The sequence below is a fragment of the Dendrobates tinctorius genome, unplaced genomic scaffold (assembly GCF_039654945.1).
Source record: "Dendrobates tinctorius isolate UK_male_01 unplaced genomic scaffold, ASM3965494v1 ptg000154l, whole genome shotgun sequence".
Taxonomy (NCBI): domain Eukaryota; kingdom Metazoa; phylum Chordata; class Amphibia; order Anura; family Dendrobatidae; genus Dendrobates; species Dendrobates tinctorius.
Genome location: NW_027361821.1, coordinates 8,467,898 through 8,492,288, shown reverse-complemented (window position 1 = coordinate 8,492,288; position 24,391 = coordinate 8,467,898). Strand labels below are relative to the sequence as shown.

The following is a 24,391-nucleotide window of genomic DNA, read 5'->3' as shown; positions in this document are numbered from 1 at the left end:
TCAACCCTTGAATCTCAATTTGCAGACATGTGCTTTGTGGTGTTGCCCTTCAAGTCCTCTTCCTCTCTGAAGAGGCAAATTGCATTTTTAGTTTTTCAGAGTAGCATTGCATGGCCAATAAGTCTCCTTACACTGTCATGTCAGGCATGTCACCCTCCTCAGGGAGAAATGTTACCTCCTCCATTCCAGTCAGAGGCTTTTCATACAGCCAAAATAGATTTCATGGTTTACTCTGAGGGGCAATGCCTCGCAACATATGTCTTCAAACTGAAATGCTGGTTTGGCTTTTAGCCTAAGTCACACAGAATGACTCATTAAAGGGTTGATGTTGACTTTTAGAATTGCTATCTCCAAAAGGTGTCATTAGAGTTCAAGTCCTTTTCTTCTCTGAAGAGGCAACTTCCATATTTAATTTCCCAGTGGGGTATTGCAAGCCAAAAGGTCTCCTTATGCTAACATGTCAATCTCCACAACAATAAATGTTATCTCTTAGACCCAAATATGTCTTGAAACAGTACAATTTTATTTTCCAGATTGAATAAAATGCACCATATGTGCACACACTATCTTGCACACAATGTTTGGGGTCAAGAGACCCTTCGTCAGGCTTAATAGTGTGTGAGACATTACATGTTTGTCCTATATTTCTCTTATGTGGTTAACTAGTGGTTGGTATATATTTGGCAACCTATTTAGGATATTCTCTAGTATGTTACAATTATTTTTTTTAATTTATATGGGAACAAATTGGAGTATTTTAAAAATAATCACAGAGAGATAGGGTGGACACATTTGTCAGGCCAAGCTCATCAATGCACACTTGAACGGGCTTGTGCTTGAATGTCTGTCACATTTTGCAATATTTACCTTAAAACTCAAGGGGAAATGTTTGGTTAGGTGTACATTGTCCTGTAATTAGAGCAGGTTGTAGTTGTTTTCGGAAACCTGATTGCCAGTTCTGCTTTATTTTAATCATTTGCTTTTCTACTAAGTAGCAAATTCTATTAAATCTTTTTTGATGGAGTCATTGTAACTTTACAGTGTGACTGGAAACTAATATAAAGAACAAGCTCAAACTTATTTGAGAGCCTCTGCACAATATGAAGAAAAGCTATTTAAGTACTGATAACAGAAAATCCAATGTCAAGCTAAGTACAAGCCTACCAGAGAACGCAGCTTAAACCAAAACCCCATTCCAAGTGCTTTAATTTGCCTTAATATTGGCGTTTCTACCAGTAAATTATGTAAAACGATTGACAATGCGAAAATGCTCTTTAAAATGAATCCTACTGGAAGTAATAGGATAGCAGTACGATTCTTAGAAAATAGAAATGAGATAACATTACGCTCAGATACATTATGATGCAGATTTTCCTTCAGAAAAAATAAATCAATGTTTTTCTTTTGATAACTCGGAATATGATGCCAGCTCTTTAAACACACAAGCGCAATCAATATTTATTGACTTTTCAATGGATCAATATAGTCCCCTGATAAAATGTGACCTCTGAAGGACTGAAAGGTGTTTTGAAGCAAAAATTTGTTTACTGCTTTAACTAAAAGGTTGCGTGCTCTATAAGTCAATTCTTGGTCAAGCTGTGATAATACTACAGATCATGCAATATAGGAAGAAGGCGGTAAATGGTTGAAATGAATTAGTGGAATCACACGGATTGTTACAATGACATCCATGATTAAGACAGTGCATTTATGAGCAGATACAGTTCCATCTCAAGTAATCTTTCAGGGTTTGTTTCCTAGAAATCCATTTTCTCAGTGTTCAGTGAACGCTTATTTCTCAATTACATTTTGAATAATAATGGTAAAGCATTGTCATAGTGAGACTATGCTGCTTGGAGGATGAATGGATGCAATTAACATGGATTAACGCCTTATTCAGTGACTGTTTCCCCAATCATCTATCAATATATCTATGTAGCTATTTGCATATAAATCTATAATATGGTTTGATAAATAAAGTTCATAGGTTACATTATAATTATATGGAACCCCATCATGCATTACAGCCTTTAACCATTGCATGAAATGCAATAGGCATTATCTAGATGTAGTGACCTATTCTTACAAGGTCATCATACACAAAAGGGAAAAATGGGCCAAATTTTGGTAAGACCAGGTGTCCATCTAATGACTATTGTCTATTCAGACTCTAAACTTACTCCAATTTTCCCATACTCAGCTGAGAGTATGTAGGGGAAAATCAGGAGAGATAGCTGCCGGCCCACAGTTATCAAAGGTGGCATTTGAATTTTTGTGCTCTTTTGAAACAACCTCTGTCCAGGGTGTTTCATTACAAATAAAGTAGGGAATAACCAAAGCACCACCAGAGTTAGCATTAACTAACAGAACTACGTAAATAAAATAATCTTTTTAATCTTTTTTCTCTGTCAACGATGTATCCTATGTTCTTGCAAGGTGGCAGCTCAGTAGAAAAGGACATATGAGATATGTCCTGGCTACTAATGCCAATTCAATCTTGATTAGAGCTACAGCAGTGATCTAGGGCTTGTTATAAAGCTGAGAGTCTTTTAAGCCAGCAGGATATATCACAGATTGAAGTAAGAGCTGCATGTGAGTCTATAGCTCTCTCTCCTGACTGTCACTATAACCTGTGATATCTCAGACAACTTGAGCTGCAATTCTGCTGAGTCTTTGAACTCGAAAACCAAGTCTTAAATTGTTGCTGTAGCTGCTAACCAGTTTGAGATAGAGTCTGTTGAAGTCCCCCCACACACACTTTCAATTTCAGCCATTAAGAAGGAGGAGGAGCTGTCAGGCTGATAAAAAAATATATTTAATGCTGACATAGGTACAAAGGTGGCATTACTTCTTAAGGGGCAATTAATACTTTCTAATAGGGGCATTTATGGGTGCACTCAGAGGGGATTATTTGCTTTAAAGGAGCGCTCTGGGGTCATAATTAATGATTTATGAGTGCAATATTTGACCTACCCTGGGCTCTGGCAACCTACTATACACTACAGATTGCCACCATAAACATTAGTCTCTGTCTCCAATTAGGGTTCAAGTCTACTTTCCTAAGTGACACGCAACTGGGGTGAATTTCATTGTTATTCAAATCTGTGAATTTAACAAGAAAAATGCAGTGCCTTGTAACTAAACATCATGATTCGTGGTAAATAAATAGGGTTTTAACTTTCTTTTTAAAATGACACTTGGTATCTGATATTTATATATGCAAAGTATGATTCAACAGGGCAACATGGACATACTTTAATAGCCTTAGTAATAAGATTTCTGTTTAAATGCAAAAATAGCTAGGACCCAACAATTTGGGTGGATTTTACAGATAAATTCGATTCATCATGAATCTGCTATTTGAATGCTTCCTATTAAACTCTGTCATCTGTTGCAGACCCCAGGGCATAGTAAATGTAAGATATAAAAAGAAAAAAAAATCATTCTCACATCATTATTTGCCTCCCCGGCCATCCCTACTGCTCCCAACTCGCTGTCTGGTTCTTCATGCCTCCATCATACATTGTGTTCACACTAGGCTGGACTTCTGGCCATGAGTAGGCCACACAAGATCACAGCACATGCAGAGTGACCTCTATGGCCTGCTTGTATTGGGAAGTCCAAGACTAGAGTTAACACCATGTCCTGGAGGTCACTGATCATGCACCATGGCTGGAATTGCTTGACTACAGTGCGGTGCGATGGAGGCGCAAAAAATTAGACAACTGGTAGGGAGCATGGAGAAACAGGGGTGGCCAGAGAGATGAGCGGTGAGGTATGCTTCTTTTTTTTTCATTTTAACCTTTTGCTGTTCAGCAACATGTTGGTTGTAGCTGGTCACCATTATGCTAAATTTGCGAGGAGCGAATTACAAAAAATTTGCATTCTCTAGAATGTGGATTTTTTGTAAAATTAGTGTAGCATTAAATTCCACTCTAATAAATTTGTCCATCTTTACTAGGGACTGATAATGTCCAGGAATGAGATACGATTTAGCTGCAACAATGAGCAACTGAAATGAGCACTAAACCTATATAAAAAAAATAAAAAAGGACTGCTACTATAATTTACAAGAATAGATCTAAATATGTCAGTATGTTCTCCAAACTATTCATGTGACATTCAATATTAATCATTTGGGATAGGCTTACCATTAAACATATCTGTTTTTTAGTCTTTATATTATATTACTTGATTTACAGCATTTATACCATATTATATTCAGTTGTGCTCAAAGGTTTACATACCCCGGCAGAATTTTTGCTTTCTTGCCTTTTTTCAGATAATATGAATGATAACACCACAACTTTTTCTCCACTCATGGTTAGTGGTTGGATGAAGCCATTTTTTGTCAAACTACTGTGTTTTCTCTTTTTAAATAATAATGACAACCCAAAACATCCAAATGACCCTGATCAAAAGTAATACTGGACTCTCTGAAAACTAGCGGTGTGGTTGTTGCAAAATGCACAATAAGGAGGCACTTGAAGAAAAATGGGCTGCATGGTTGAGTCGCCAGAAGAGAGTCATTACTGCGCAAATGCCACAAAGTATCTCACCTACAATACACAATACAGCACATAGGCAAGCCTCAAAACTTCTGGAATAAGGTAATTTGGAGTGATGAGGCCAAAATTGAACTTTTTAGCCACAACCATAAACGTTACATTTGGAGACAGGTCAACACCATTCCTACTGTAAAGTATGGAGGTGGATTGCTGATGTTTTGGGAATGTGTGAGCTACAAAGGAACAGGAAGCTTGGTCAAAGTTGAAGAAAAGATGAATGCAGCACATTATCAGCAAATACTGGAGGTTAATTTGCTGTCACAGGGCAGTAGGGGGAAAACAGGAGACATGGAACCAGGGCCCCTGAATGGCCCCTCAGGCTAAGGGGGTGTCCTGACTTTCCTTAACTTGGGGGTATGCTTAATGGTAGTGAGGCCCAAGTCCCCGACCTGTCCCTATCTCCTGTTTAGCCATGAGATAAATCCCCAACCCCCTCCCCAGAAGGTGAGACAGGGAAAAAGTGCACTGCACCAAAAACCAACAGACAGGGTAAAACAAAACAACACTCTGCAATGCTCCTGGAGAGCAGAGCACTTGACAACAGCATACAACTGAAGCACCACAGAACTCTGCCAGCTCCTGAACTCCAGCTTGGTTGGTCTCTGAAGAGCAAGTGTATCACCAACAGTGAGCTGCAGCACCAGGTGGCCTTATAAAGGAAGGTGGGAGTGCCACCCACCTGCATAGATAATAAATCACAATGTAGTAACACCAGTGGCCACGGGGGGAAAACTGATATTAACCCCCGATGGCCTGAAAGGAAAAAAGTTTAAATGTGAGCAGCCCAAACTGACACAGATCCAAAAATGGATTGTGACATTTGCAGTCATCAGCCCGGAAACTGCACATGGGACATACTTGGACGTTCCAACATGACAACAATCCAAAACACAAGGCCAAGTCGACCTGTCTTTGGCTACAGCAGAGCAAAGTAAAGGTTCTGGAGTGGCCATCTCAGTCTCCTGACCTCAATATCAATCTGGGAAGATCTCAATCGCGTAGTTCATGCTAGACAGCCCAGGAATTGACAGGAACTGGAGGCTATTTGCCTATAAGAGTTGGCAGCTTTACCATCTGATAAAATAAAGAACCTCATCCACAACTACCACAAAAGACTTCAAGCTGTCATTGATGTTAGAGGGGGAAATACACGGTATTTAGAAATGGGGTATCTAAACTTTTGATCAGTGTCATTTGAATGCTTTTGGTTGTCTTTATGCTTTAAAAAGAGAAAACACAGTGGATTGACATTAAATGACTTCACCCAACCACTAACCATGAGTGGAGAAAAGGTTTTGGTGTTATCATTCAAATTCTCTGAAAAAAGGCCAAGAAAGCAAAAATTCTGCCGGGGTATGTAAACTTTGAGCACAACTGTAGCATCTTACAGAGTATTAATAAGATAAATCCAGATGAACTATAGCTAAAATAAAAATTATCTCTTTAGACTGAATTCTACAATTATGCCCTTCAATAAACATTATTATTTGTTATATAAAACAATGACTCATTTTCTTCGTTATCCCACGTTTCCTAAAGAATAAAAAATTCTCTGGATTTAGCAGAAAAACAAACCCATATGGCTACTGCTGCAATGTTTTACAGTGACTTACCATTTGCCCAGACTGTATTATAAAAGGAAACTGTATTCAGAAAACAGGCATGCAAATAAAATCAACATTCCCTGCTGTCCACCTACTGATTGGCACTGCAAAGATATATTGCTATGGCTATGCTCATTTCTACTAAGATTTAACACAAAACCAAGAATTATGTAGCCTGTTCTATAATTATAGATTGGAGATCAATCATGTCACGTAAAAAATCAGATCCTGAAATATCCTGTTGCTTATAAAGCAGCAACTTATTCTGCTATTACCTTCATGGTCCCCACTCAGAATTGACAATTCTTGTCAGAAACTTTGTTCCATCACAAAGGAAGCCAACCTTTATATTTGCGGAATTAATTAATAGGAGATTATGTAAACCAATTTAACATACATTTTCCATAATAGGAAGCTAAGCATTCATGTTGGGCCCACTTCAAAGCTTTCCCAAGGGAAGTGTTTGGTTTTTAGGTACAGTGGATCAAATTTAGTTTGATTTGGATTCCTGGTAGAATATGTACGGTATTTCTTTGTAAATTTGTAAAACCTTCTATGACTTAGGCCTATTTTACATTACTGATTCAGAATTTACTAAAGGGAACCTGATAGCTGATACATGCTGCCCAATTCAGAAGCAGCATGTATTAGACACTGAATAATTTCAGCCATGTATGTTTGACTGTCAATAACTGGTAACTTAGCTACTATACATGGGAGACTAGTCAGATAGGTGGGTCTTCGGTGGCTTCTCACTGCCTGTTGCCTTGGAGTGACAGGTGTCTCCCATGCACACACGCATGCATGCAAGGAGAGACCTGTAGCTTAAAGGAAGTGAGTAAGGAGAAGACACTGAGGTCCCGCCAGTCCAACAAGTTTCCTTTGAGACTCAAGCCTCATTGGTTTTAAAAGCATGTTTTCTCTGAAATACCACAGCGTTTCATAGTCAAACATACAGTTTATGGCTGACATTATACAGTCAGTGTCCAATACATGCTTTCCATGGATCAGGCAGTTTATATCAGCTGTTAGGTTCCCATTAGATCCAATTATACTTGCAATTTTAATAACAGATATGAACACTTACCCCATATACCAGCTCACCCACCATTCCATTCCATATTTTAGTTTCTGGGTCGCGAGCTCCATATTTGCCATCTTCGACAATGGAAAGTTTGTATTTTATTCCAACATGTTTTGCTATCTCACTAGCCAGGTCTACACAGTATCCTTCATACTTATCATTGCCATCCAACTGCTCGTAGTTTTTCTTTTTCATAACATATGGATTTTCCTTTAATAAAACAAATTTTGGATCAAGCATATTTAACAGCGCATTATTGAAAAGAGGCATCATTATGTACTTGTTAATGGTCTGCAGATGAAAGGAGAGAGAGCCTGACTCTTTCCATCATTAGATAAATCTATACTTGAGTGGAGTGATCTTTGATCCGTACAGATAAAAATGGAAAAGAAATGGGCACAATCTGTCTATTTTTCATCATGTCCTTATTATTTTTATCAAAGTAATGCAGTAATTTACAACATTACCAACCAAAACATGAAAGTCAAAAGAGCTGATTTGAATAATTTTCTTGTAAAAGCTTCATGAAAGAATGACCTACATGAGTCTGAATATTGGTTATATACCTAGCCCTAGTGCCTCTAGTATTAATTCACCACTGATCCAATCCAGGTCACCATTACAGATCATCATCATCATCAGAAAGAGTCTGCCGCAGCTAATCAGTGATCTCAGGGGTGAGGTGCAGTAGTTACTGACATCAGCTCTGCAAGCAGTTAGTGGCCTGAAATGTAACGTGCTAGAACAACCGGCAAAGCTACTACATGCTGTCCAGTGAAAATAATGAACAATTAAGGTCTTACTTTTTAAATCCCTTTTAGCTACCATTAGATTGTCAATCTCCTAGCCTCCAAATGGCCTTTGTGTACAATGTTAATGGGGAAACTTGCAGTTTAAAGCATGAGGATGTTAGCCAATCATTAGGTACACTGGTTGTGTGTTGACCCAAATGATATTACCACTGTGAAATCTTGTAAAATCGTTATTTCTTTCATTAACCCTTATCTTGCGTAGGTGCCGTTCTCACTGATGTATTTGGAGCTTACGTCAGTAATTCAGAATGCAGCTCTACTCTTTCACTCAAAATAGTGTACATATAACGGGACTCGGATGGACCCTATTGCAAGTCAATGGTGTCTATTGAGCAACGTTGGTATCCACTGTCTGACATAATTAGCAAGACAGCCTTAAAAGGCTTGAAAATTACTTTATGGAAGGATTTTTAAAAATTGAAAAGCATGGTCTTATGTAAGGAGTCTAAGGAGTAATGTTGCCAAGACGGCATATGGAAACTTATTGGAATTCTGTGAAATTCCCATGGAAACCTCCTACATATGTTCTGGAATTGTCCTAAACTGGCCACATTATGGTCACAAACATCTGATACCATCAATAAAATAATAGGTAAGCCTGCTACTCTTTCCCCTCAACTTGCGCTACTATCACTTGGTCTCTCTGATATCAGTCCAGACAAAAAATCCCTCATCATTCATACCCTGCTTGAGGTTAAAAACTCGATTGCATTCAACTGGAAAAATAAAAACCCTCCTGCTTTTCAAGATATAAAAGATAGAATCCTTCTCCATAAATCCTATGAAGAAAAATTCGCTTAAGTTAATAATCAACTAACCAAATGCTCATAAAAATGGTCTCACTGGGACTACCTGACTCCCTAAACCTTTAACATTGCACCTGTCTCATGGTGTCACATCTCATACTACATACGATATTTCTTTTCTGTACAACCTTTCGATGCTCATATTTTTGACTCACTGTAACTTCGCTTCAGACAATGTACCTATCCTATCCTGCATACCAGTATTCTATTTATGTTAATGTTATGTACGATATATACTGTACAATTTTTATTCTTCTCTTATTTGACTTATGTCACTTCATTCAGGCTGAGGCAACTATTTAAATGTTTAATTGTCATGCTACTTGACTTACCTATATAAATGCACTTGTTTTATTGTTGCAAAAATTTAAATAAAAATAGGGAAAAAGGAATTCTGTGAAATTAAAGGGGTATTCTCAAGTTTCACTGACGCCTTCACCCATCTCAAGAACTATGGCTCTGATGAGCCCTTGCTGAATGCAGCAAAGGTCAATCATGTTCTCTGCCACTCAGTTCATACTAATGGCAGTGCTGGAGATCATCTGAGCGCAGTGCTCGGCAATCCCATTAAGAATTAATGAATAACAATAAATTTTTATTTCTATAGCGCCAACATAATCTGCAGCACTTTATGAAGCAAATGATTGATCACTGCTGCATTCAGCTGGGGATCTTTAGAGCCACAGTTCTCAGGATCCATTGTGGGCTCCAACAGTTGGACCCACAGTGACCAGGAAGTTATTCCCTATCTTGCAGTGGTGGACAGAGGTGGATATATCAGTGGTGCAACCTTTACAGCTGCACAGGGGCCAAAAGGTAAGGAGGGCCATTTCTACTTCCAAAGCAGGTGGAATTGTGCATTATGATGAACTATTGGACTGCAAATGGTCCATATATTGTTCTTGCACAGGGATCTCTACTTCTGTCTGTGTCTGCTAGTAGGGACGGACATATCATTGGTGCAACCTGTACAGGCGCACAGGTGCCCAAAAGTTAAGGGGGTCCATTTCCACCCCAAAAGCAGATTAAATTTTGCTTCATGATGAGCTATTGGACTGCAAAGAGTCCTTACATTGTTCTTGCGCAGGGGCCCTCTTCTGTCTGCTTCCACCACTGCTATCATGCAGATACAAGATTTCTTTCAAACTTGAGGATAACCCTTTAAATATGCAAATAGCCTCTTAGAAGAAGACTTAAGCCAGGTTCCCAGTGAGGCTTATTTTGAATAAAGAAGTGCAGCGACTTTCTTGCCTTTGGAAGTATTCATGGATTTCACAGCTCCACTGAACACAGACTTTACCAGAACGCAAGTTCTTGTATCATGAGAATGGTATAGGAGTTGTAGTTCTACAGGACAGAGCATTGCCAGTTTTATTTCTGCTTTTGTGCTTAGTTATAACTCACCCAACTAATTGGTAAGAATAGCGAAAATCTTTGTCAACTTAAAGCACTCATAGAGATCAGTTTCAGGTAAACATTTGCAGATTTTATTAATCAGCATACATAATTCTAAAACAAGTTTGGAAAAGTTATTTACAATTTGGGATGACCCAACAGGAACCCTCACTGAAAGGTCCTAAAACTTAACTTTTATTACTGATTAAAATATTGGGGTAAAACTAAACATAAAACATTCTGTCCCTATATTGCCTAAACAACATTCTAGCTATTGTCCCATCCCCTGATGACGTCACATCTGCGGTGAAACATGTTGTGGGGTTGTGCTCTAGAAAAAACTGTCCGGTTTGCCTTATAATGTTGACAACCTGGGGTGGCACTATGCGACATTTGGCAATCACCTCCACATTATATTAGCATTGTTTAGGCAATATAGGGACAGAACATTTCATGTTTAGTTTTACTTCACTATTTTAATCCATAATAAAATTTAAGTTTTAAAACTTGTTAGTGAGGTTTAGTGAGGGTTCTTGTTAGGTCATCCCGAATTGTAAATAATTGTTATATATAACTCTCCAAAGCCCTTACAAGATCTCCATCATTTTTAAATTGATATTGTTTTACCCAATATTAAAGCTTAAAGGCTATGAACATCTTAGACTGATTTGTAATTAGAACTATGCAGAAAAGTTTCTTAATTTTGCCTTTAGATAGAAAATGTACAACAGAAAGTTGAAGTGTCCAAAGCCTCGAGATATATTCCTAAAGTAAATATTTTCTAAATGAACATCGCAAAAGAATCTTACCAAAATTGTTGTAACTACAATAGTTTTATTTTCCACAGAGGAAGAGTCATTTGTTGGTTGCTGATCAGGAGCAGGAACAAAACGTTCATATTCATTCCAGTGTCCAACCTGCAACACATTACAATAGTGCAATAAGATTATTTATCCTGCTTGCTTATATAGGACATCATATTCTGCAGCGCTTTACAGACATTATCATTGCAGTCCCCATTGAGGCTCACAGTCTAAATTTCTATTTAACATGTCTTTCAGAGTCTAGGAGGAAACCGGAGAACTCAGAGGAAGCTCACGCAAATATGGGGAGAACATACAAACTCCTTCCACATCATAAAAATAGAATCATAGAATGCTAGTGTTGGAAGGGACCTCAAGGGTCATCATGTCAATCCCCGTGCCTAATAAAGGATTCATTAAACCATCTCAGACAGATGTCTGCCCTGTCTCTGTTTGAAGACTTCCATTGAAAGAGAACTCACCAACTCTCATGGCAGCCTCTTCCACTCAGATGTTGTCCTTGATGGAATTTGAAGCCAGGACCCCAGTGCTGCAATGCAGAAGTTCTAACCACTGAGCCACTGTGCTGCCCAATATATAATTAATTGAATGATACATTGGTAATACCAGTTAAGCCTCAATTTGACATGCAATAAAAAAACATTTTCGGATGCTTAGTTTCAAGCGAGATTCAATAAAGAGTTTGTTTTATGGCATAATATGGAATATTCTTTGAATAATTTATTTGGACTCCTTAAAAAAATCTGAATATTACCACATTCTAATACAGTAGTAGGCACTTGTGAGGAGACTGCAGGCATGTAGAATGCAGTAACAGACCATACACAGACCAAGGGTGATAGGGGTTTATTTTACAACAGAAAATACGCAGGGAGAAAATGGAGGGATATTATTCTCTAATACAGCGAATGACTGTTGGGGATAACTTAAGGCACTAGAATAAGTAAAGCAGACAGCACAATTAAATACTACTTATCCCTCAGGTGTCAGTCACGGTTAAACTCCTGACTGTGACTGTAGCTGCTTAGGATGTGTCGCAGTGGAGGTCTGACACTGTCCTGAGGAAGCTGGTATAATACTGTATATTCTGATGATGGCGGTGTCCTCTCGTGGTCCTGACAATGGCGGCGACTCCTTGGGATCCTGATGCAGGACTTGGGTACAGAAGATGAAGCGATAAAGAGGGAAACATCTTTTTCCACAGCAGTGAGTGTCCCAACACTATGGAAACTTGCAGCACTGCCCAAACACAGTTTACAATGGGCAGCCCGATTCGCTGTGTTGATTCGACACACGCCTAAGTCCAGTTCACAGACCTTGTCTCTCACAGTCAGTGCTGTCGGTGGGGGCGGCTGTGGCAGAGTTGTCAGCTATGTTAGGGGTCTCAGCGAGGGCAGAGATGTCAGCGGGGACAGCGGTGTCTCAGCGGTACTCAGTTGGTAGTCTCCTGTTAAAGCGCTCTGCTGTCCCAGGCCCTGCTCTACTCTGCCCAGTCACCTCTCAGCTGACTTTACCTCATAGGTCTCTCATGCGCTCGACGTTCCCGCCCAAACTGTTGAATCCTCGCACGCGAACCTTCTCTCAGCTTGGCCACGCCCCCTTTGCTCGAGTACAGGGAGCTGTCTCGTGCTTTAAGCTTTTCTCCCTGCAACTTAGGTGACAGCCCCGATCGCACCGGACCCATTACAGAGGAGACATGCCTAACTAGTTCCTTCCCCTAACACAATGTCCACATAACATCTATTTAACGGGATACTGAGATCCGGATCCAAAAGTGTACATGAACCATTAACTTAACCATTAGATTAAAGATAATCAGCAGAAGGGAAACAAGCATTACAACCCTGTATACTCCTAAAGAACACCATGTCCTAGATATTTTTTCCTAACCCTTTATCCTTTTGTTTTACTGGCTAGTAAACAAAATATGGAGTACTGTGTGTTAAGTATTACATTTAATGAGACATTTCAACATCATTACAAAATATATACAGCGGCGTTGGTTGTCGCTAGTATCTTTTCACGGTTCCTGCTGATGTGAAAACTGGTTTTCTAACTTCCTCACTCTTATTCTTTAGATATATTGTTCTATCATGAACATGTGGGAATAGTGATCATCGCTAGGGTATTTGGATAAAAGTACCCCAAGGCCAAAAGCAAACACTTAATCAAGAGAAAACCTATAAATGTATCATGTAGAGATAAAGCAAACTAAAAGATAACAAATAATCATAAAATCTAAATAATTATTGTCAACATATTGCCATTTTTCTTGAGGGAGAAATGTCCAATGCAATAGTTCATTTTATTTTAATTGTATTTCTTTTACTCATTTATATAGCGCCATTAATTCTGCATTGGTTTATAGACATCATGACGGTCCCCATTAGGGCTCACAATCTAAAGTTCCTTACCAGTATGGTATCTTAACTAGTGAAGAGTGAACGTGCTTGCCACTACTCGTTACTCGCCCGAGTATCACGGTACTCTGTGTACTCGGTGAGCACCGACCATGTCCGGGATTACTCGGCAGGAACTCAGGTCTCCAAACAGCTTTTTTGGCGGACTTCAGAAACCCAATCACAATGCAGGGATTGTCTGCCAGGAAATGAAACACCGCAACTATCTTTGCTGTGATCGTGCAGTGATTGGCTGGCCACACAGCATCATCAGGGGTATAAGAGACCAGACGCCGCCCTGCTCGGCACATTCAGCTCCGGATTTAGATAGTGTAGGGAGAGCTGCTGCCGAGATAGGGTCAGATTTGGGGATTTATTAGTCAGTGTGGGGTTTACCATCCTAAAGTACTAAAATCCAGCTAAACCAACAGTCCTTCTAAGGACTAATTCCAGAGTATATAGGTTGCAGTGATAGGTAGGCAGGGGATTGTACGTCGCTCTATACATATCAGTGCAAGGCCTGCAGGCACTGTATGTGTGTACATAGATATCATTGCATACATCAAGAGGGTCCATTCCCTTCCTGTCTGCTGCTGCTACCTATAGGATATATTGACCATATATACCTAGCCTCAGGTCTAATTAGCTAGGAAAATTTTTATGCCAGGTTAATAGAGCTTATTTTATTGCAAAACAATCCAGAGTCCTTTTTTTTCTCCATTTGCTTTTTGACACTGCACAATACCGCCAGATCCTTTTCCTAGCACAGCGTGAAAATCCAGCAATTTTAAAGGGGTCCCAAAATCACTTTTGAGTGCGCAGAGAAATCTTTCATTTTTATGTGGTACGGAAGAGAAGAATTTTTTTGAGTGTCTAATACAATTTCTTGACACCATTTTGCTGAACCTCCCAAAACATACATAGAGGCCACATATTTTACAGTGTGGTAGATCTGTGACATACCTCATCTGTCCATCTGCTAAAAATTTGGGCATTTTAGCCCTAAATTCCCTTTTTTTTATATACTGCACTATTTAGCATAAAAAAGCCAAAAATACAGGCCACATATTTGTCAGTGTGGTATCTCTGTGCCAGCTCATATCTGTGTGCGCCAAGTTTGGCCATTTTAGGCCGGTATTCCATTTTTTTCCTGTGTGTCACTGTAGTTATATACAGCACTATTTAGCATAAAAAAGCTAAAAAGCCAAACTTGGAGCATGCAGATATATGAGCTGGCACGGAGATACCACACTGACAAATATGTGGCCTGTATTTTTGGCTTTTTTATGCTAAATAGTGCTGTTTATAACTACAGTGACACACAGGAAAACAATGGAATACCGGCCTAAAATGGCCAAACTTGGAGCATGCAGATATATGATCTGGCACAGAGATACCACACTCACAAATATGTGGCCTGTATTTTTGCTTTTTATGCTAAGTCATTCTGTGCATAACTACAGTGACACACAGGAAAAAAATGGAAAACTGGCCTACAATGGGCAAACTTGGAGCACGCAGATATATGAGGTGACACGGAGATACCAAACTGACAAATATGTGGCCTGTATTTTTGCTTTTTTATGCTAAATCGTGCTGTATATAACTACAGTGACACACAGTGACATATTTGTCAGTGTGGCATCTCCCTAACAGTCCTCATTTATCTGTGTAAAAAATTTGGCCAGATTGGGCCTACATATTCTAGTGTTTTTGCAGTCTGTTACCATACTTATTGACACAAATCTGATAAACCAGAAAACATTTTTACCTACAGTCAAGATAGTTTAAAGTGTGGTTTTCCCGCACACGTATCACATACAAGTTTCGCTCCCAATTCAGCCATTTGTAGTGAACGTGCATAATACTCTAGTCCATTTACAATGGGCAAGGCCCGTGGCAAGGGACAGGGAAGTGGGCATGATGGTGATGGTGCATGCTGAGGCCGTGGCCAAGCTGAAATTGGGCCACCAAAAACATCCACATGTTCTCGCCGGACCTTAGTGTCCAAAGTCCTAGAAGACCGCGGCAAGACAGCACTATTGAAGCCCGAGCAGTGTGAAAAGGTTGTTGATTGGATAGCGGATAATACTTCCAGTTATTTATCTACTACCACCAGCACCCTGTCTTCCACATGGTCAAGTCAGAGTAGCCGTGAATTTGGACTGCATATTCCTCACCCTGATCCTCCTTCCTCCCACCATGCTGAGTGCCCTGAGACAACTGATCCCACACTCGGACACTCTGAAAAGCTGTTCAGTTTTCCATCTGGAAATTCGTGCCTCTCACTTGGTCCACTTGAAGCAGGGCAAGATGATATTCCATGTAGCGATGCACAAAAATTTTTTTGCAGCCTTGGTCACAAGAAGTGGACGATGATGAGACACAATTGCCGGAAATTCAGGAGGAGGACCAGTGTGTGGAAGTGGAAGATGAGATGGTGGATGATAAAGTAACTGACTCATCCAGACAGGAGGACATGCAGAGCAAGGACAGCAGCACACAGGGGGAGGTAGGCATAGCACCCCTTCTGGCAGGAAGAAGCAGTTTGGTGGATGCAGACAGAAGGCGTGCAACCGTTCCCCATAACACCAACATGACAGAAGTTGCCAATCCAAATGTTAGGTCTTCCCGAGTTTGGTTATTTTTTAAAGACTCTGCCGATAACCCCAAACAGGCCATTTGCAACACCTGTCATGCCAGCATCAGCAGGGGTAGCAAAACTACCCGCGTTTCCACCACCAGCATGATCAGGTACATGGCTGCAAAGCACCCGACTTTGTGGGCCCAACTCCAGGCTCCAGGAACAGAGTCTGCGGGTAACCCCACTGCTTCTTCCACTGTTGTGCGTGCAAGCCAATCCCCTGTCCACGGTGCATGCGAAGATGCCTCCTGCCCTGTACCTGCCATTGCCCACAGTCAAATAGCACCATCAGTAAGCACATCCACGTCCTTGTCCCAGTGCAGCTTTCAGTTGTCCATACCCCAGTCATTGGAAAATAAGCGGAAATAGGCAGCCAACGCCCCACTGGCCACAGTACTTAATTCTCATATTTCTCATCTGCCTGCCCTCGAAATGTTGCCTTTTAGGCTCGTGGAGACGGAAGCTTTCTGCAACCTCATGGTGGAGGACGTCCCAAGGTACTCGGTGCCCAGCCGCCACTATTTCTCCCGCTGTACCATCCCAGCATTACACATGCACGTGTCCCACAACATTACCTGTGCCCTCAACAATGCAGTTACTGGGAAAGTACACTTACCCACGGACACGTGGACAAGTGCTTGTGGCCAGGCATGGTATATCTCGCTGATGGCACACTGGGTTAATAGTGGAAGCCGGGACCCAGTCAGACCTTGGGATGGAACATGTCCTCCCGACACCAAGGTTTGCGGGCCTAACGTCAATCAGGGTTGCCCCCACTGTGTACAGCTCCTGCATCTCCACCGCCTCCTCCTCTTCAGCCTCCATCTTCGAAATGAGCACATAAATCACAAGCTAGAAGCACTGCAACACTGCCAAAGCCAAGCATCAACAGGCTGTGCTGAAGCTAATTTGCTTAGGAGACAAACTGCACAATGCTGAAGAGTTGTGGACAGCTTTGAAAGAGCAGGCAGATGTGTGGCTGACACCGCTGAATCTCCAGCCAGGCATGGTTGTGTGTGACAATGGCAGGAACTTGGTGGCAGCTCTGAGGCAAGGTGAACTGACGTGTTCCTTGCCTGGCCCATGTGCTTAACCTCATTGTTCAACGTTTTCTAAAAAGCTACCTGGAGCTGCTGGATCTACTGGTAAAAGTACACCGCCTGTGTGCCCATTTTAGATAGTCAGCTACAGCTTCAGCCACCCTTGCCATGTTTCAGCAGCGATTGCAGATTCAGGCTCACCGACTGGTGTGTGATGTCCCCACGTGTTGGAACTCTACAGTCATGGCCAAAAGTTTAGAGAATGACACAAATATAAATTTTTACAAAGTCTACTGCTTCATTTTTTCTAATGGCAATTTGCATATACTCCAGAATGTTATAAAGAGTGATCAGCTTAACAGCAATTACTTGCAATATTTGCCTAGAAAATGAACTTTATCCCCCAAAGCACATTTCAACATCATTGCAGCCCTGCCTTAAAAGGACCAGCTAACATCGTTTCAGTGATTGCTCCATTAACACAGGTGTGGGTGTTGATGAGGACAGGGCTGGAGATCAATCTGTCATGATTAAGTAAGAATGACACCACTGGACACTTTAAAAGGAGGCTGGTGCTTGGCATCATTGTTTCTCTTCTGTTAACCATGGTTATCTCTAAAGAAACACGTGCAGTCATCATTGCACTGCACAAAAATGGCCTAACAGGGAACAGTATCGCAGCTAGAAAGATTGCACCTCAGTCAACAATCTATCGCATCATCAAGAACTTCAAGGAGAGAGGTTCCCTTGTTGCCAAAAAGGCTCCAGGGTGCCCAAGAAAGACCAGCAAGCGCCAGGACCGTCTCTTAAAAGTGTTTCAGCTGCGGGATCAGGCTACCAGCAGTGCAGAGCTTGCTCAGGAATGGCAACAGGCACGTGTGAGTGCATCTGCACGCACTGTGAGGCGGAGACTCTTGGAGCAAGGCCTGGTCTCAAGGAGGGCAGCAAAGAAGCCACTTCTCTCCGGAAAAAACATCATGGACAGACTGATATTCTGCAAGAGGTACAGTGAGTGGACTGATGAGGACTGGGGTAAAGTCATTTTCTCTGATGAATCCCCTTTTCGATTGTTTGGGACATCTGGAAAACGGCTTATTCGGAGAAGACCAGGTGAGCGCTACCACCAGTCTTGTCTCATGCCAACTGTCAAGCATCCTGAAACCATTCATGTGTGGGGTTGCTTCTCAGCCAAGGGAATGGGCTCTCTCTCAGTCTTGCCTAAAAACACAGCCATGAATAAAGAATGGTACCAGAATGTCCTCCAAGAGCAACTTCTCCCAACCGTCCAAGAGCAGTTTGGCGATCAACAATGCCTTTTTCAACATGATGGAGCACCTTGCCATAAAGCAAAGGTGATAACTAAATGGCTCAGGGAACAAAACATAGAGATTTTGGGACCATGGCCTGGAAACTCCCCAGATCTTAATCCCATTGAGAACTTGTGGTCAATCATCAAGAGACGGGTGGACAAACAAAAACCTTCAAATTCAGACAAAATAAAAGCATTGATTTTGCAAGAATGGACTGCTTTCAGTCAGGATTTGATCCAGAAGTTGATTGAGAGCATGCCAGGGAGAATTGCTGAGGTCCTGAAGAAGAAGGGTCAACAGTGCAAATATTGACTTGCTGCATTAACTCATTCTAACTGTCAATATAACCTTTTGCTACTCATAATATGATTGCAATTATATTTCTGTATGTGATAAAAACATCTGACAAACACACATAAAAATCAGAGGCCAGCAGATCATGTGAAAATATAATATTTGTGTCATTCTCTAAACTTTTGGCCATGACTGTACACTGCATATGTTGGAAAGGATTTGTGAGCAGAAGTGGGCAGTTGTTGAATACCAGTATCAATAAGGCCATCGTTATTCAGGTTTGACTCCACACATAAGACCTCAGGAGTGCTCATGGACATCAGACATATGCAACATCCTCCAAAACTTTGAGGAGCCCACCAAGATTGTGAGCGGCGATAACACCATAATTAGCGTCACCATCCTGCTCATCTGCATTCTGAAAAGCTCTCTGCTCACAATGAAAGAGGATGCATTGCAGGCAGAGCATGAGGACATGGAGCAAGGAACCATTCAGGGTGATTACACACAGCCCAGCCTCATGTCATCCCAACGTGGATTGGCTGACAATGAGGAAGAGGAGGATGAGGAAGAACAGGAGCTACTTTCATGCGCTATTGATGGTACTACAAGCACAACTGTCATACTGGTTGTTCATCATGGATGGCCTGAGGACAGGGAGGAAGAGGAGGAGGACACCTTGGTCAGTCATCCTGTTGGTGAGGACACGGATGGCTTGCCTATTACCAGTCTGGCAGCATGGCTGATTTTATGTTGCACTGCCTTTCCCATGACACTCGTATTGTAAAAATATTGGGTTACAGTCATTACTGGATAGTGACACTTTTAGACCCACGCTACAAGGAGAACTTTCAATCTCTTGTCGCAGAGGCAGACAGGTGTTCAAAAATGGTGCAGTACCAGAGGGCCATTGTTGCAGAATTATTACAAAAATTCCCATCTCAAAACGCTGGTGGCAGAGATAACAGTTCATTGGCCAACCAAGAGGGACAGGCGAGAGAGACACAGCTTCAATCCAGCATAGGCAGGGGAACACTGGCAAAGTACTAGGACAGTTTTCTCAGACCCTCCCATTGCCCTGTTCCTGAGGCGCGGGGTAATCTCACAAGGAATGCAATGTTTTCTAAGATGCTGAGGGAGTACCTTGCTGACTGTACCAACGTCATCCGTTATTCCTCAGTGCCTTTTAATTATTGGTTATCCAAGCTGGACACATGGCATGAACTGGCTCTCTACGCCTTGGAGGTCCAGCCTGTCCTTCCATTAGCATTTTGTCAGAGCGGGTTTTTAGTGCCGCTGGTGGAATTATCACAGATAAGAGCATTCGCCTTTCAATGGAAAGTGCAGATAGGCTGACTCTTATAAAAATGAACAATAGGTTGATTGGGCCAGACTTCTCGACACCACCAAATGATGACAGCGAAACATAACCTCCAATGTAGTGTCTTTTTGGGAGGTGTATTCCCATGCACCTCTTCACACCCACACATGGGTATACGCTTCCTGATTTTGGCTATTTGGTTTCCTCCTCCTCCTTCTCCTCATCCTCACCGTCCACCACCACTCGAACACCAGGGTGAACCTATTCCTTCATGCTCCAGCCACTCTATTTTTTGGCAAGGGTGTTATGATGCCCGTCACCAAATTTCATAAAATATGTGCCCCCAAGGGGAAATGTTTGCCAGCCCATATACTTAGTGTATGGGCATTACAAGTCTAGGAGACCCGCTCCTTTACATTGGGCCTATTTTTAATGAGGACTTCTTCCACATCTCATCATCCACTTCGACTAGATCACCAGGGTTAACATGTTCCGTGCTGCTACAGCCAGTGTCGTATTCTTAACAAGGGTGGGTGGTTATGCTGGGCGTAAAATACTTGTTGAAAAAAAGGTTGAGATGTACCCCACAGGGGAAATGTTTGCCAGCCCATACACTTAGTGTAAGGGCATTACAAGTCTAGGAGACTTGTTCCTTTAAATTGGGCCTATTTTTTAATCAGTCCTTCATCCACGTCTCATCATCCACCACCACTAGATCACCAGAGTTAACGTGTTCCGTGCTGCTACAGCCAATGTCTAATTCCTAACAAGGGTGGATGGTTATGCTGGATGTAAAATGCTTGTTATGGAAAAGGTTGAGGTGTACCCCACAGGGGAAAATGTTTGCCAGCCCATACACTTAGTGTATGGGCATTACAAGTCTAGGAAACCAGCTCCTTTACATTGGGCTTATTTTTTAATAAGGTCTTCCTCCACGTCTCATCATCCACTTCTACTAGATATCCAGGGTTAATGTGTTCTGCACTGCTACAACCAGTGTTGAATTATTAACAAGGGTGGGTGGTTATGCTGGGCGTAAAATACTTGTTCAGAAAAAGGTTGAGGTGTACCCCACAGGGGAAATGTTTGTCAGCCCATACACTTAGTGTATGGGCATTACAAGTATAGGAGACTCGCTCCTTTACATTGGACCTATCTTTTAATGAGGCCTTCTTCCACGTCTCATCATCCACTTCCACTAGATCTCCAGAGTTGACGTGTTCTGTGTTGCTACAGCCAGTGTCGAATTATTAACAAGGGTGGGTGGTTATGTTGGGTGTAAAATACTTGTTCAGAAAAAGGTTGAGGTGTGTATGGGCATTACAAGTCTAGGAGACCCGCTCCTTTTTAATGGGACTTTTTATGAGGCCCTCCTCCATGTTTCTTCCAAGGGGGATTGGGGTTATTGGGGTACATATGACTTGGTAGCAGGGCAGGCCTTGCTGTCAATGCATAAGAAAACAGAATGGGAGTACAAAACGAATAATGTGATGTGGATTTTCCTGTGCCCATCCAGTACTTGGGTTCAAAGGCATATTGGGGTTCATAAGACTTGGCAGCAGGGCAGGACTTGCTGTCAATGCATAAGAAAAGAGGATGGGAGTACAAAAAAGAATAATGTGAAGTGGATTTTCCTGTGCCCATCCAGTATGTGGGTTCAAAGGCTTATTGGGGTGCATATGACATGGTAGCAGGGCAGGCCTTGCAGTCAATGCAACATTTTTTCAGGAAACCCTCGTGTACCTCTCGTGTAAGAGGTATTGGGGTGTGTCATAATTCTTGGCAGTCCATCCACTCACTGCACAGGCAATTACAGCACAGGAGACCCACTGTTTAATAATGGCCCTTTAAGAAGATTAATGCTGCCTGATGCCCCTGTAATAATAGGCTCTGTGATCCCTCCTTCATAAATGAAACAAGATGTGTCTGCTTATGTTTCATACACCACATGCCCAGGTAGGGTTGCTAAATGTTACAATGACATTTCCCAGTGAATGCATTTGTATTAGTTGAAAGCAATGCTAAAGGTGCAAAACGCCTCAAAAAGTTGTGTGTGAACATAGCCCATGTGGTAGAGGAACATTTTTGTTATGGGTTAATTATTTTGGCTTAGATAAAAGTCATTAACCTGGGAAGGATGTTCCTTAACATATTTCCCAGCAAAATCCATTTTGGTTTCGTTTATGTAGGTTTTTTGGTGCACCTGTAAAAAGGACTTGAAACTCTGACAAGATTGTTTAGAGCTGTGACCTAGGAATCAGAAATGCTTCCTGGGGCATTTGCCATGATGTTCCCGTGTCACTTGAGCAGTGTTTCCATCATTTTCAGATGTTTTTAGACCTTTAAAGGACCCCTGGGAGGATCGCAGTAAAAATGCTCGGGTCTCCCATAGACTTACTGTACATTGGGCTCGTTGTTCTATCCGAGTACCCGAGTATTCCAATTTGCTCGACCCGAGCAACAAGCACACGAGCATTGTAGTGCTCGCTCATCACTAAAACCCAAAGATGATCAGCTATGTCTTATTTACACCTTAGCCAAAATGGATGCATTGGGCTATTTTTATCTTTTTGTCAACTCAATCCCTGTGTAATATTTGCAGATATTAGGTCAGAGACGTAGATGATGAAAATCATTAACTGTGGTCCTGTAGTCTAACTGCAAACTGATCTCAAATGAGTATTTGGAAATCACAAATCTAAAGTCAGATGTATTCTCCAAACTCAGAGGCTGCCACAATGTCATACAAGGTAGAACTGTTCAGACAAATGGGCAGATGCTGAACCTAGCTAGCGCACGTTGAAAGTCACACGACCTAGTTCCAAGTGGGCTGTGGAGTCGGAGTCGGAGTCGTGGAGTTGGAGTCGGAGTCGGTGCTCATTTTGGTGGAGTCGGAGTCGGAGTTGGAGTCGGTATAAAATGGACCGACTCCGACTCCTAAAATATATAATAAATTGGGTACAGTAATTCAATGCAGAATATGCTGAATATTTTTTCATAGGAGTTTGGGAAAGTTATGAAATGTCCTATAAATGGCTGTTATATTCCTGATCTAAGGCTACATTCACACACAGCGTTTTTCCTGTGTTTTTTGAGGATACGTTTTTCAGCTGCAAAAGCTGATCATCTTTTTAAAAAACTGCATCACCTCAGGTTTTTGAGCTCATAGATAATGTTTTCAATAGCAAAAGCAGATTAGAAAGCTGCTCTATCTATCCATTTATCCATATCTGTCTATCCATATCGTATCTGTACCAAAAAGAATGAAAACCGGGTAGTACACCAATATATATTCTGTTCTATCTAAATATCTTGATTATTGGATCATAAAAATGATTAAATGTCTGAGGTTCACATTGTACTACAATAAATTTTTCACTTAAATATAAGCAATATGTGTGGGAGTCGGAGTCGTGGAGTAGGAGTCGGAGTTGGAGTTGGAGTCGGAGTCGGTGTAAGGGAAATTTCGGAGTCGGAGTCGGAGTCGCAGGTTTGGCTTACCGACTCCACAGCCCTGGTTCCAACACTAATTAAAATATCTTAGGCCGGGGTCAGATTGCGTTATGGCAGTCCGTTAGATGGACTGCACTACACCTCGGCATAACGCTGTGTAACGGACTCTGCTAACGCTGCCATTGACCCCCATTGTCAGGCGCATCGCGACGCATGCCGTAAAGTTTCATGTGTTCGCGATGTGCCGTCATTCAGTGACGGAGCCTCGAACGCAGGCTGCAGCGTCTGAGGTGCTGTCACCGCTAGTGCAGGTGAATCATCTGCGCTAGCGGGTATAGCATAACGCGATCGCGTTATGCTATACAGTTAACGCAGCCCATCAGCAATATGCATTGAACGGGCTGGGTTAACGCAATGTGAACCTGGCCTTACATTTCTATGGCTGCTATTATCTTAACATCTACAATTTCACTCTGAACCTTATATATTAAAATGCCTAAGCTTTACCCTTTCTCTTCTGTTGGCCACCTACAGAGTAGAACATAATGGTGTATTCCTACGTTGCAGAAAAATATCTACGGTACATTCTTTTCCTTGTCTCTCCTTTGGTGTTTTCAATTGTTTCATTTTACATTAATATATACCTACAAATCATTAATGTATGAAAACAAAGTGGCCCCGATTCACCAAGAAAGGCCTGAACAATGCCTGTCTTGATGAGGGAATATATTAGAGTCAGACTTTCCCAATTGATTAATAGGGTTGTCCAGGACTATTTTTTTTTATTGTGAGCCTAAAATCTAAAAGACAGGTAGTTGCTAACTACCAGCTTGTCGC

At 41.5% G+C, this 24,391-nt stretch overlaps 1 protein-coding gene across 2 annotated transcripts in view; it reads right to left on the bottom strand.

Moving 5' to 3' along the window:
• GRIA3 (glutamate ionotropic receptor AMPA type subunit 3) overlaps positions 1 to 24,391 on the bottom strand; it is a 483,632-nt gene that overhangs the window by 43,293 nt on the left and 415,948 nt on the right. For both annotated transcript variants that reach the window (XM_073547601.1, XM_073547600.1), the window contains exons 9-10: positions 11,079 to 11,186; positions 7,260 to 7,466 (exon numbers count right to left, since the gene is read on the bottom strand). In XM_073547601.1, the coding sequence (XP_073403702.1) occupies positions 7,260 to 7,466; positions 11,079 to 11,186 (315 nt within the window). The remainder of the gene's footprint in view (positions 1 to 7,259; positions 7,467 to 11,078; positions 11,187 to 24,391) is intronic.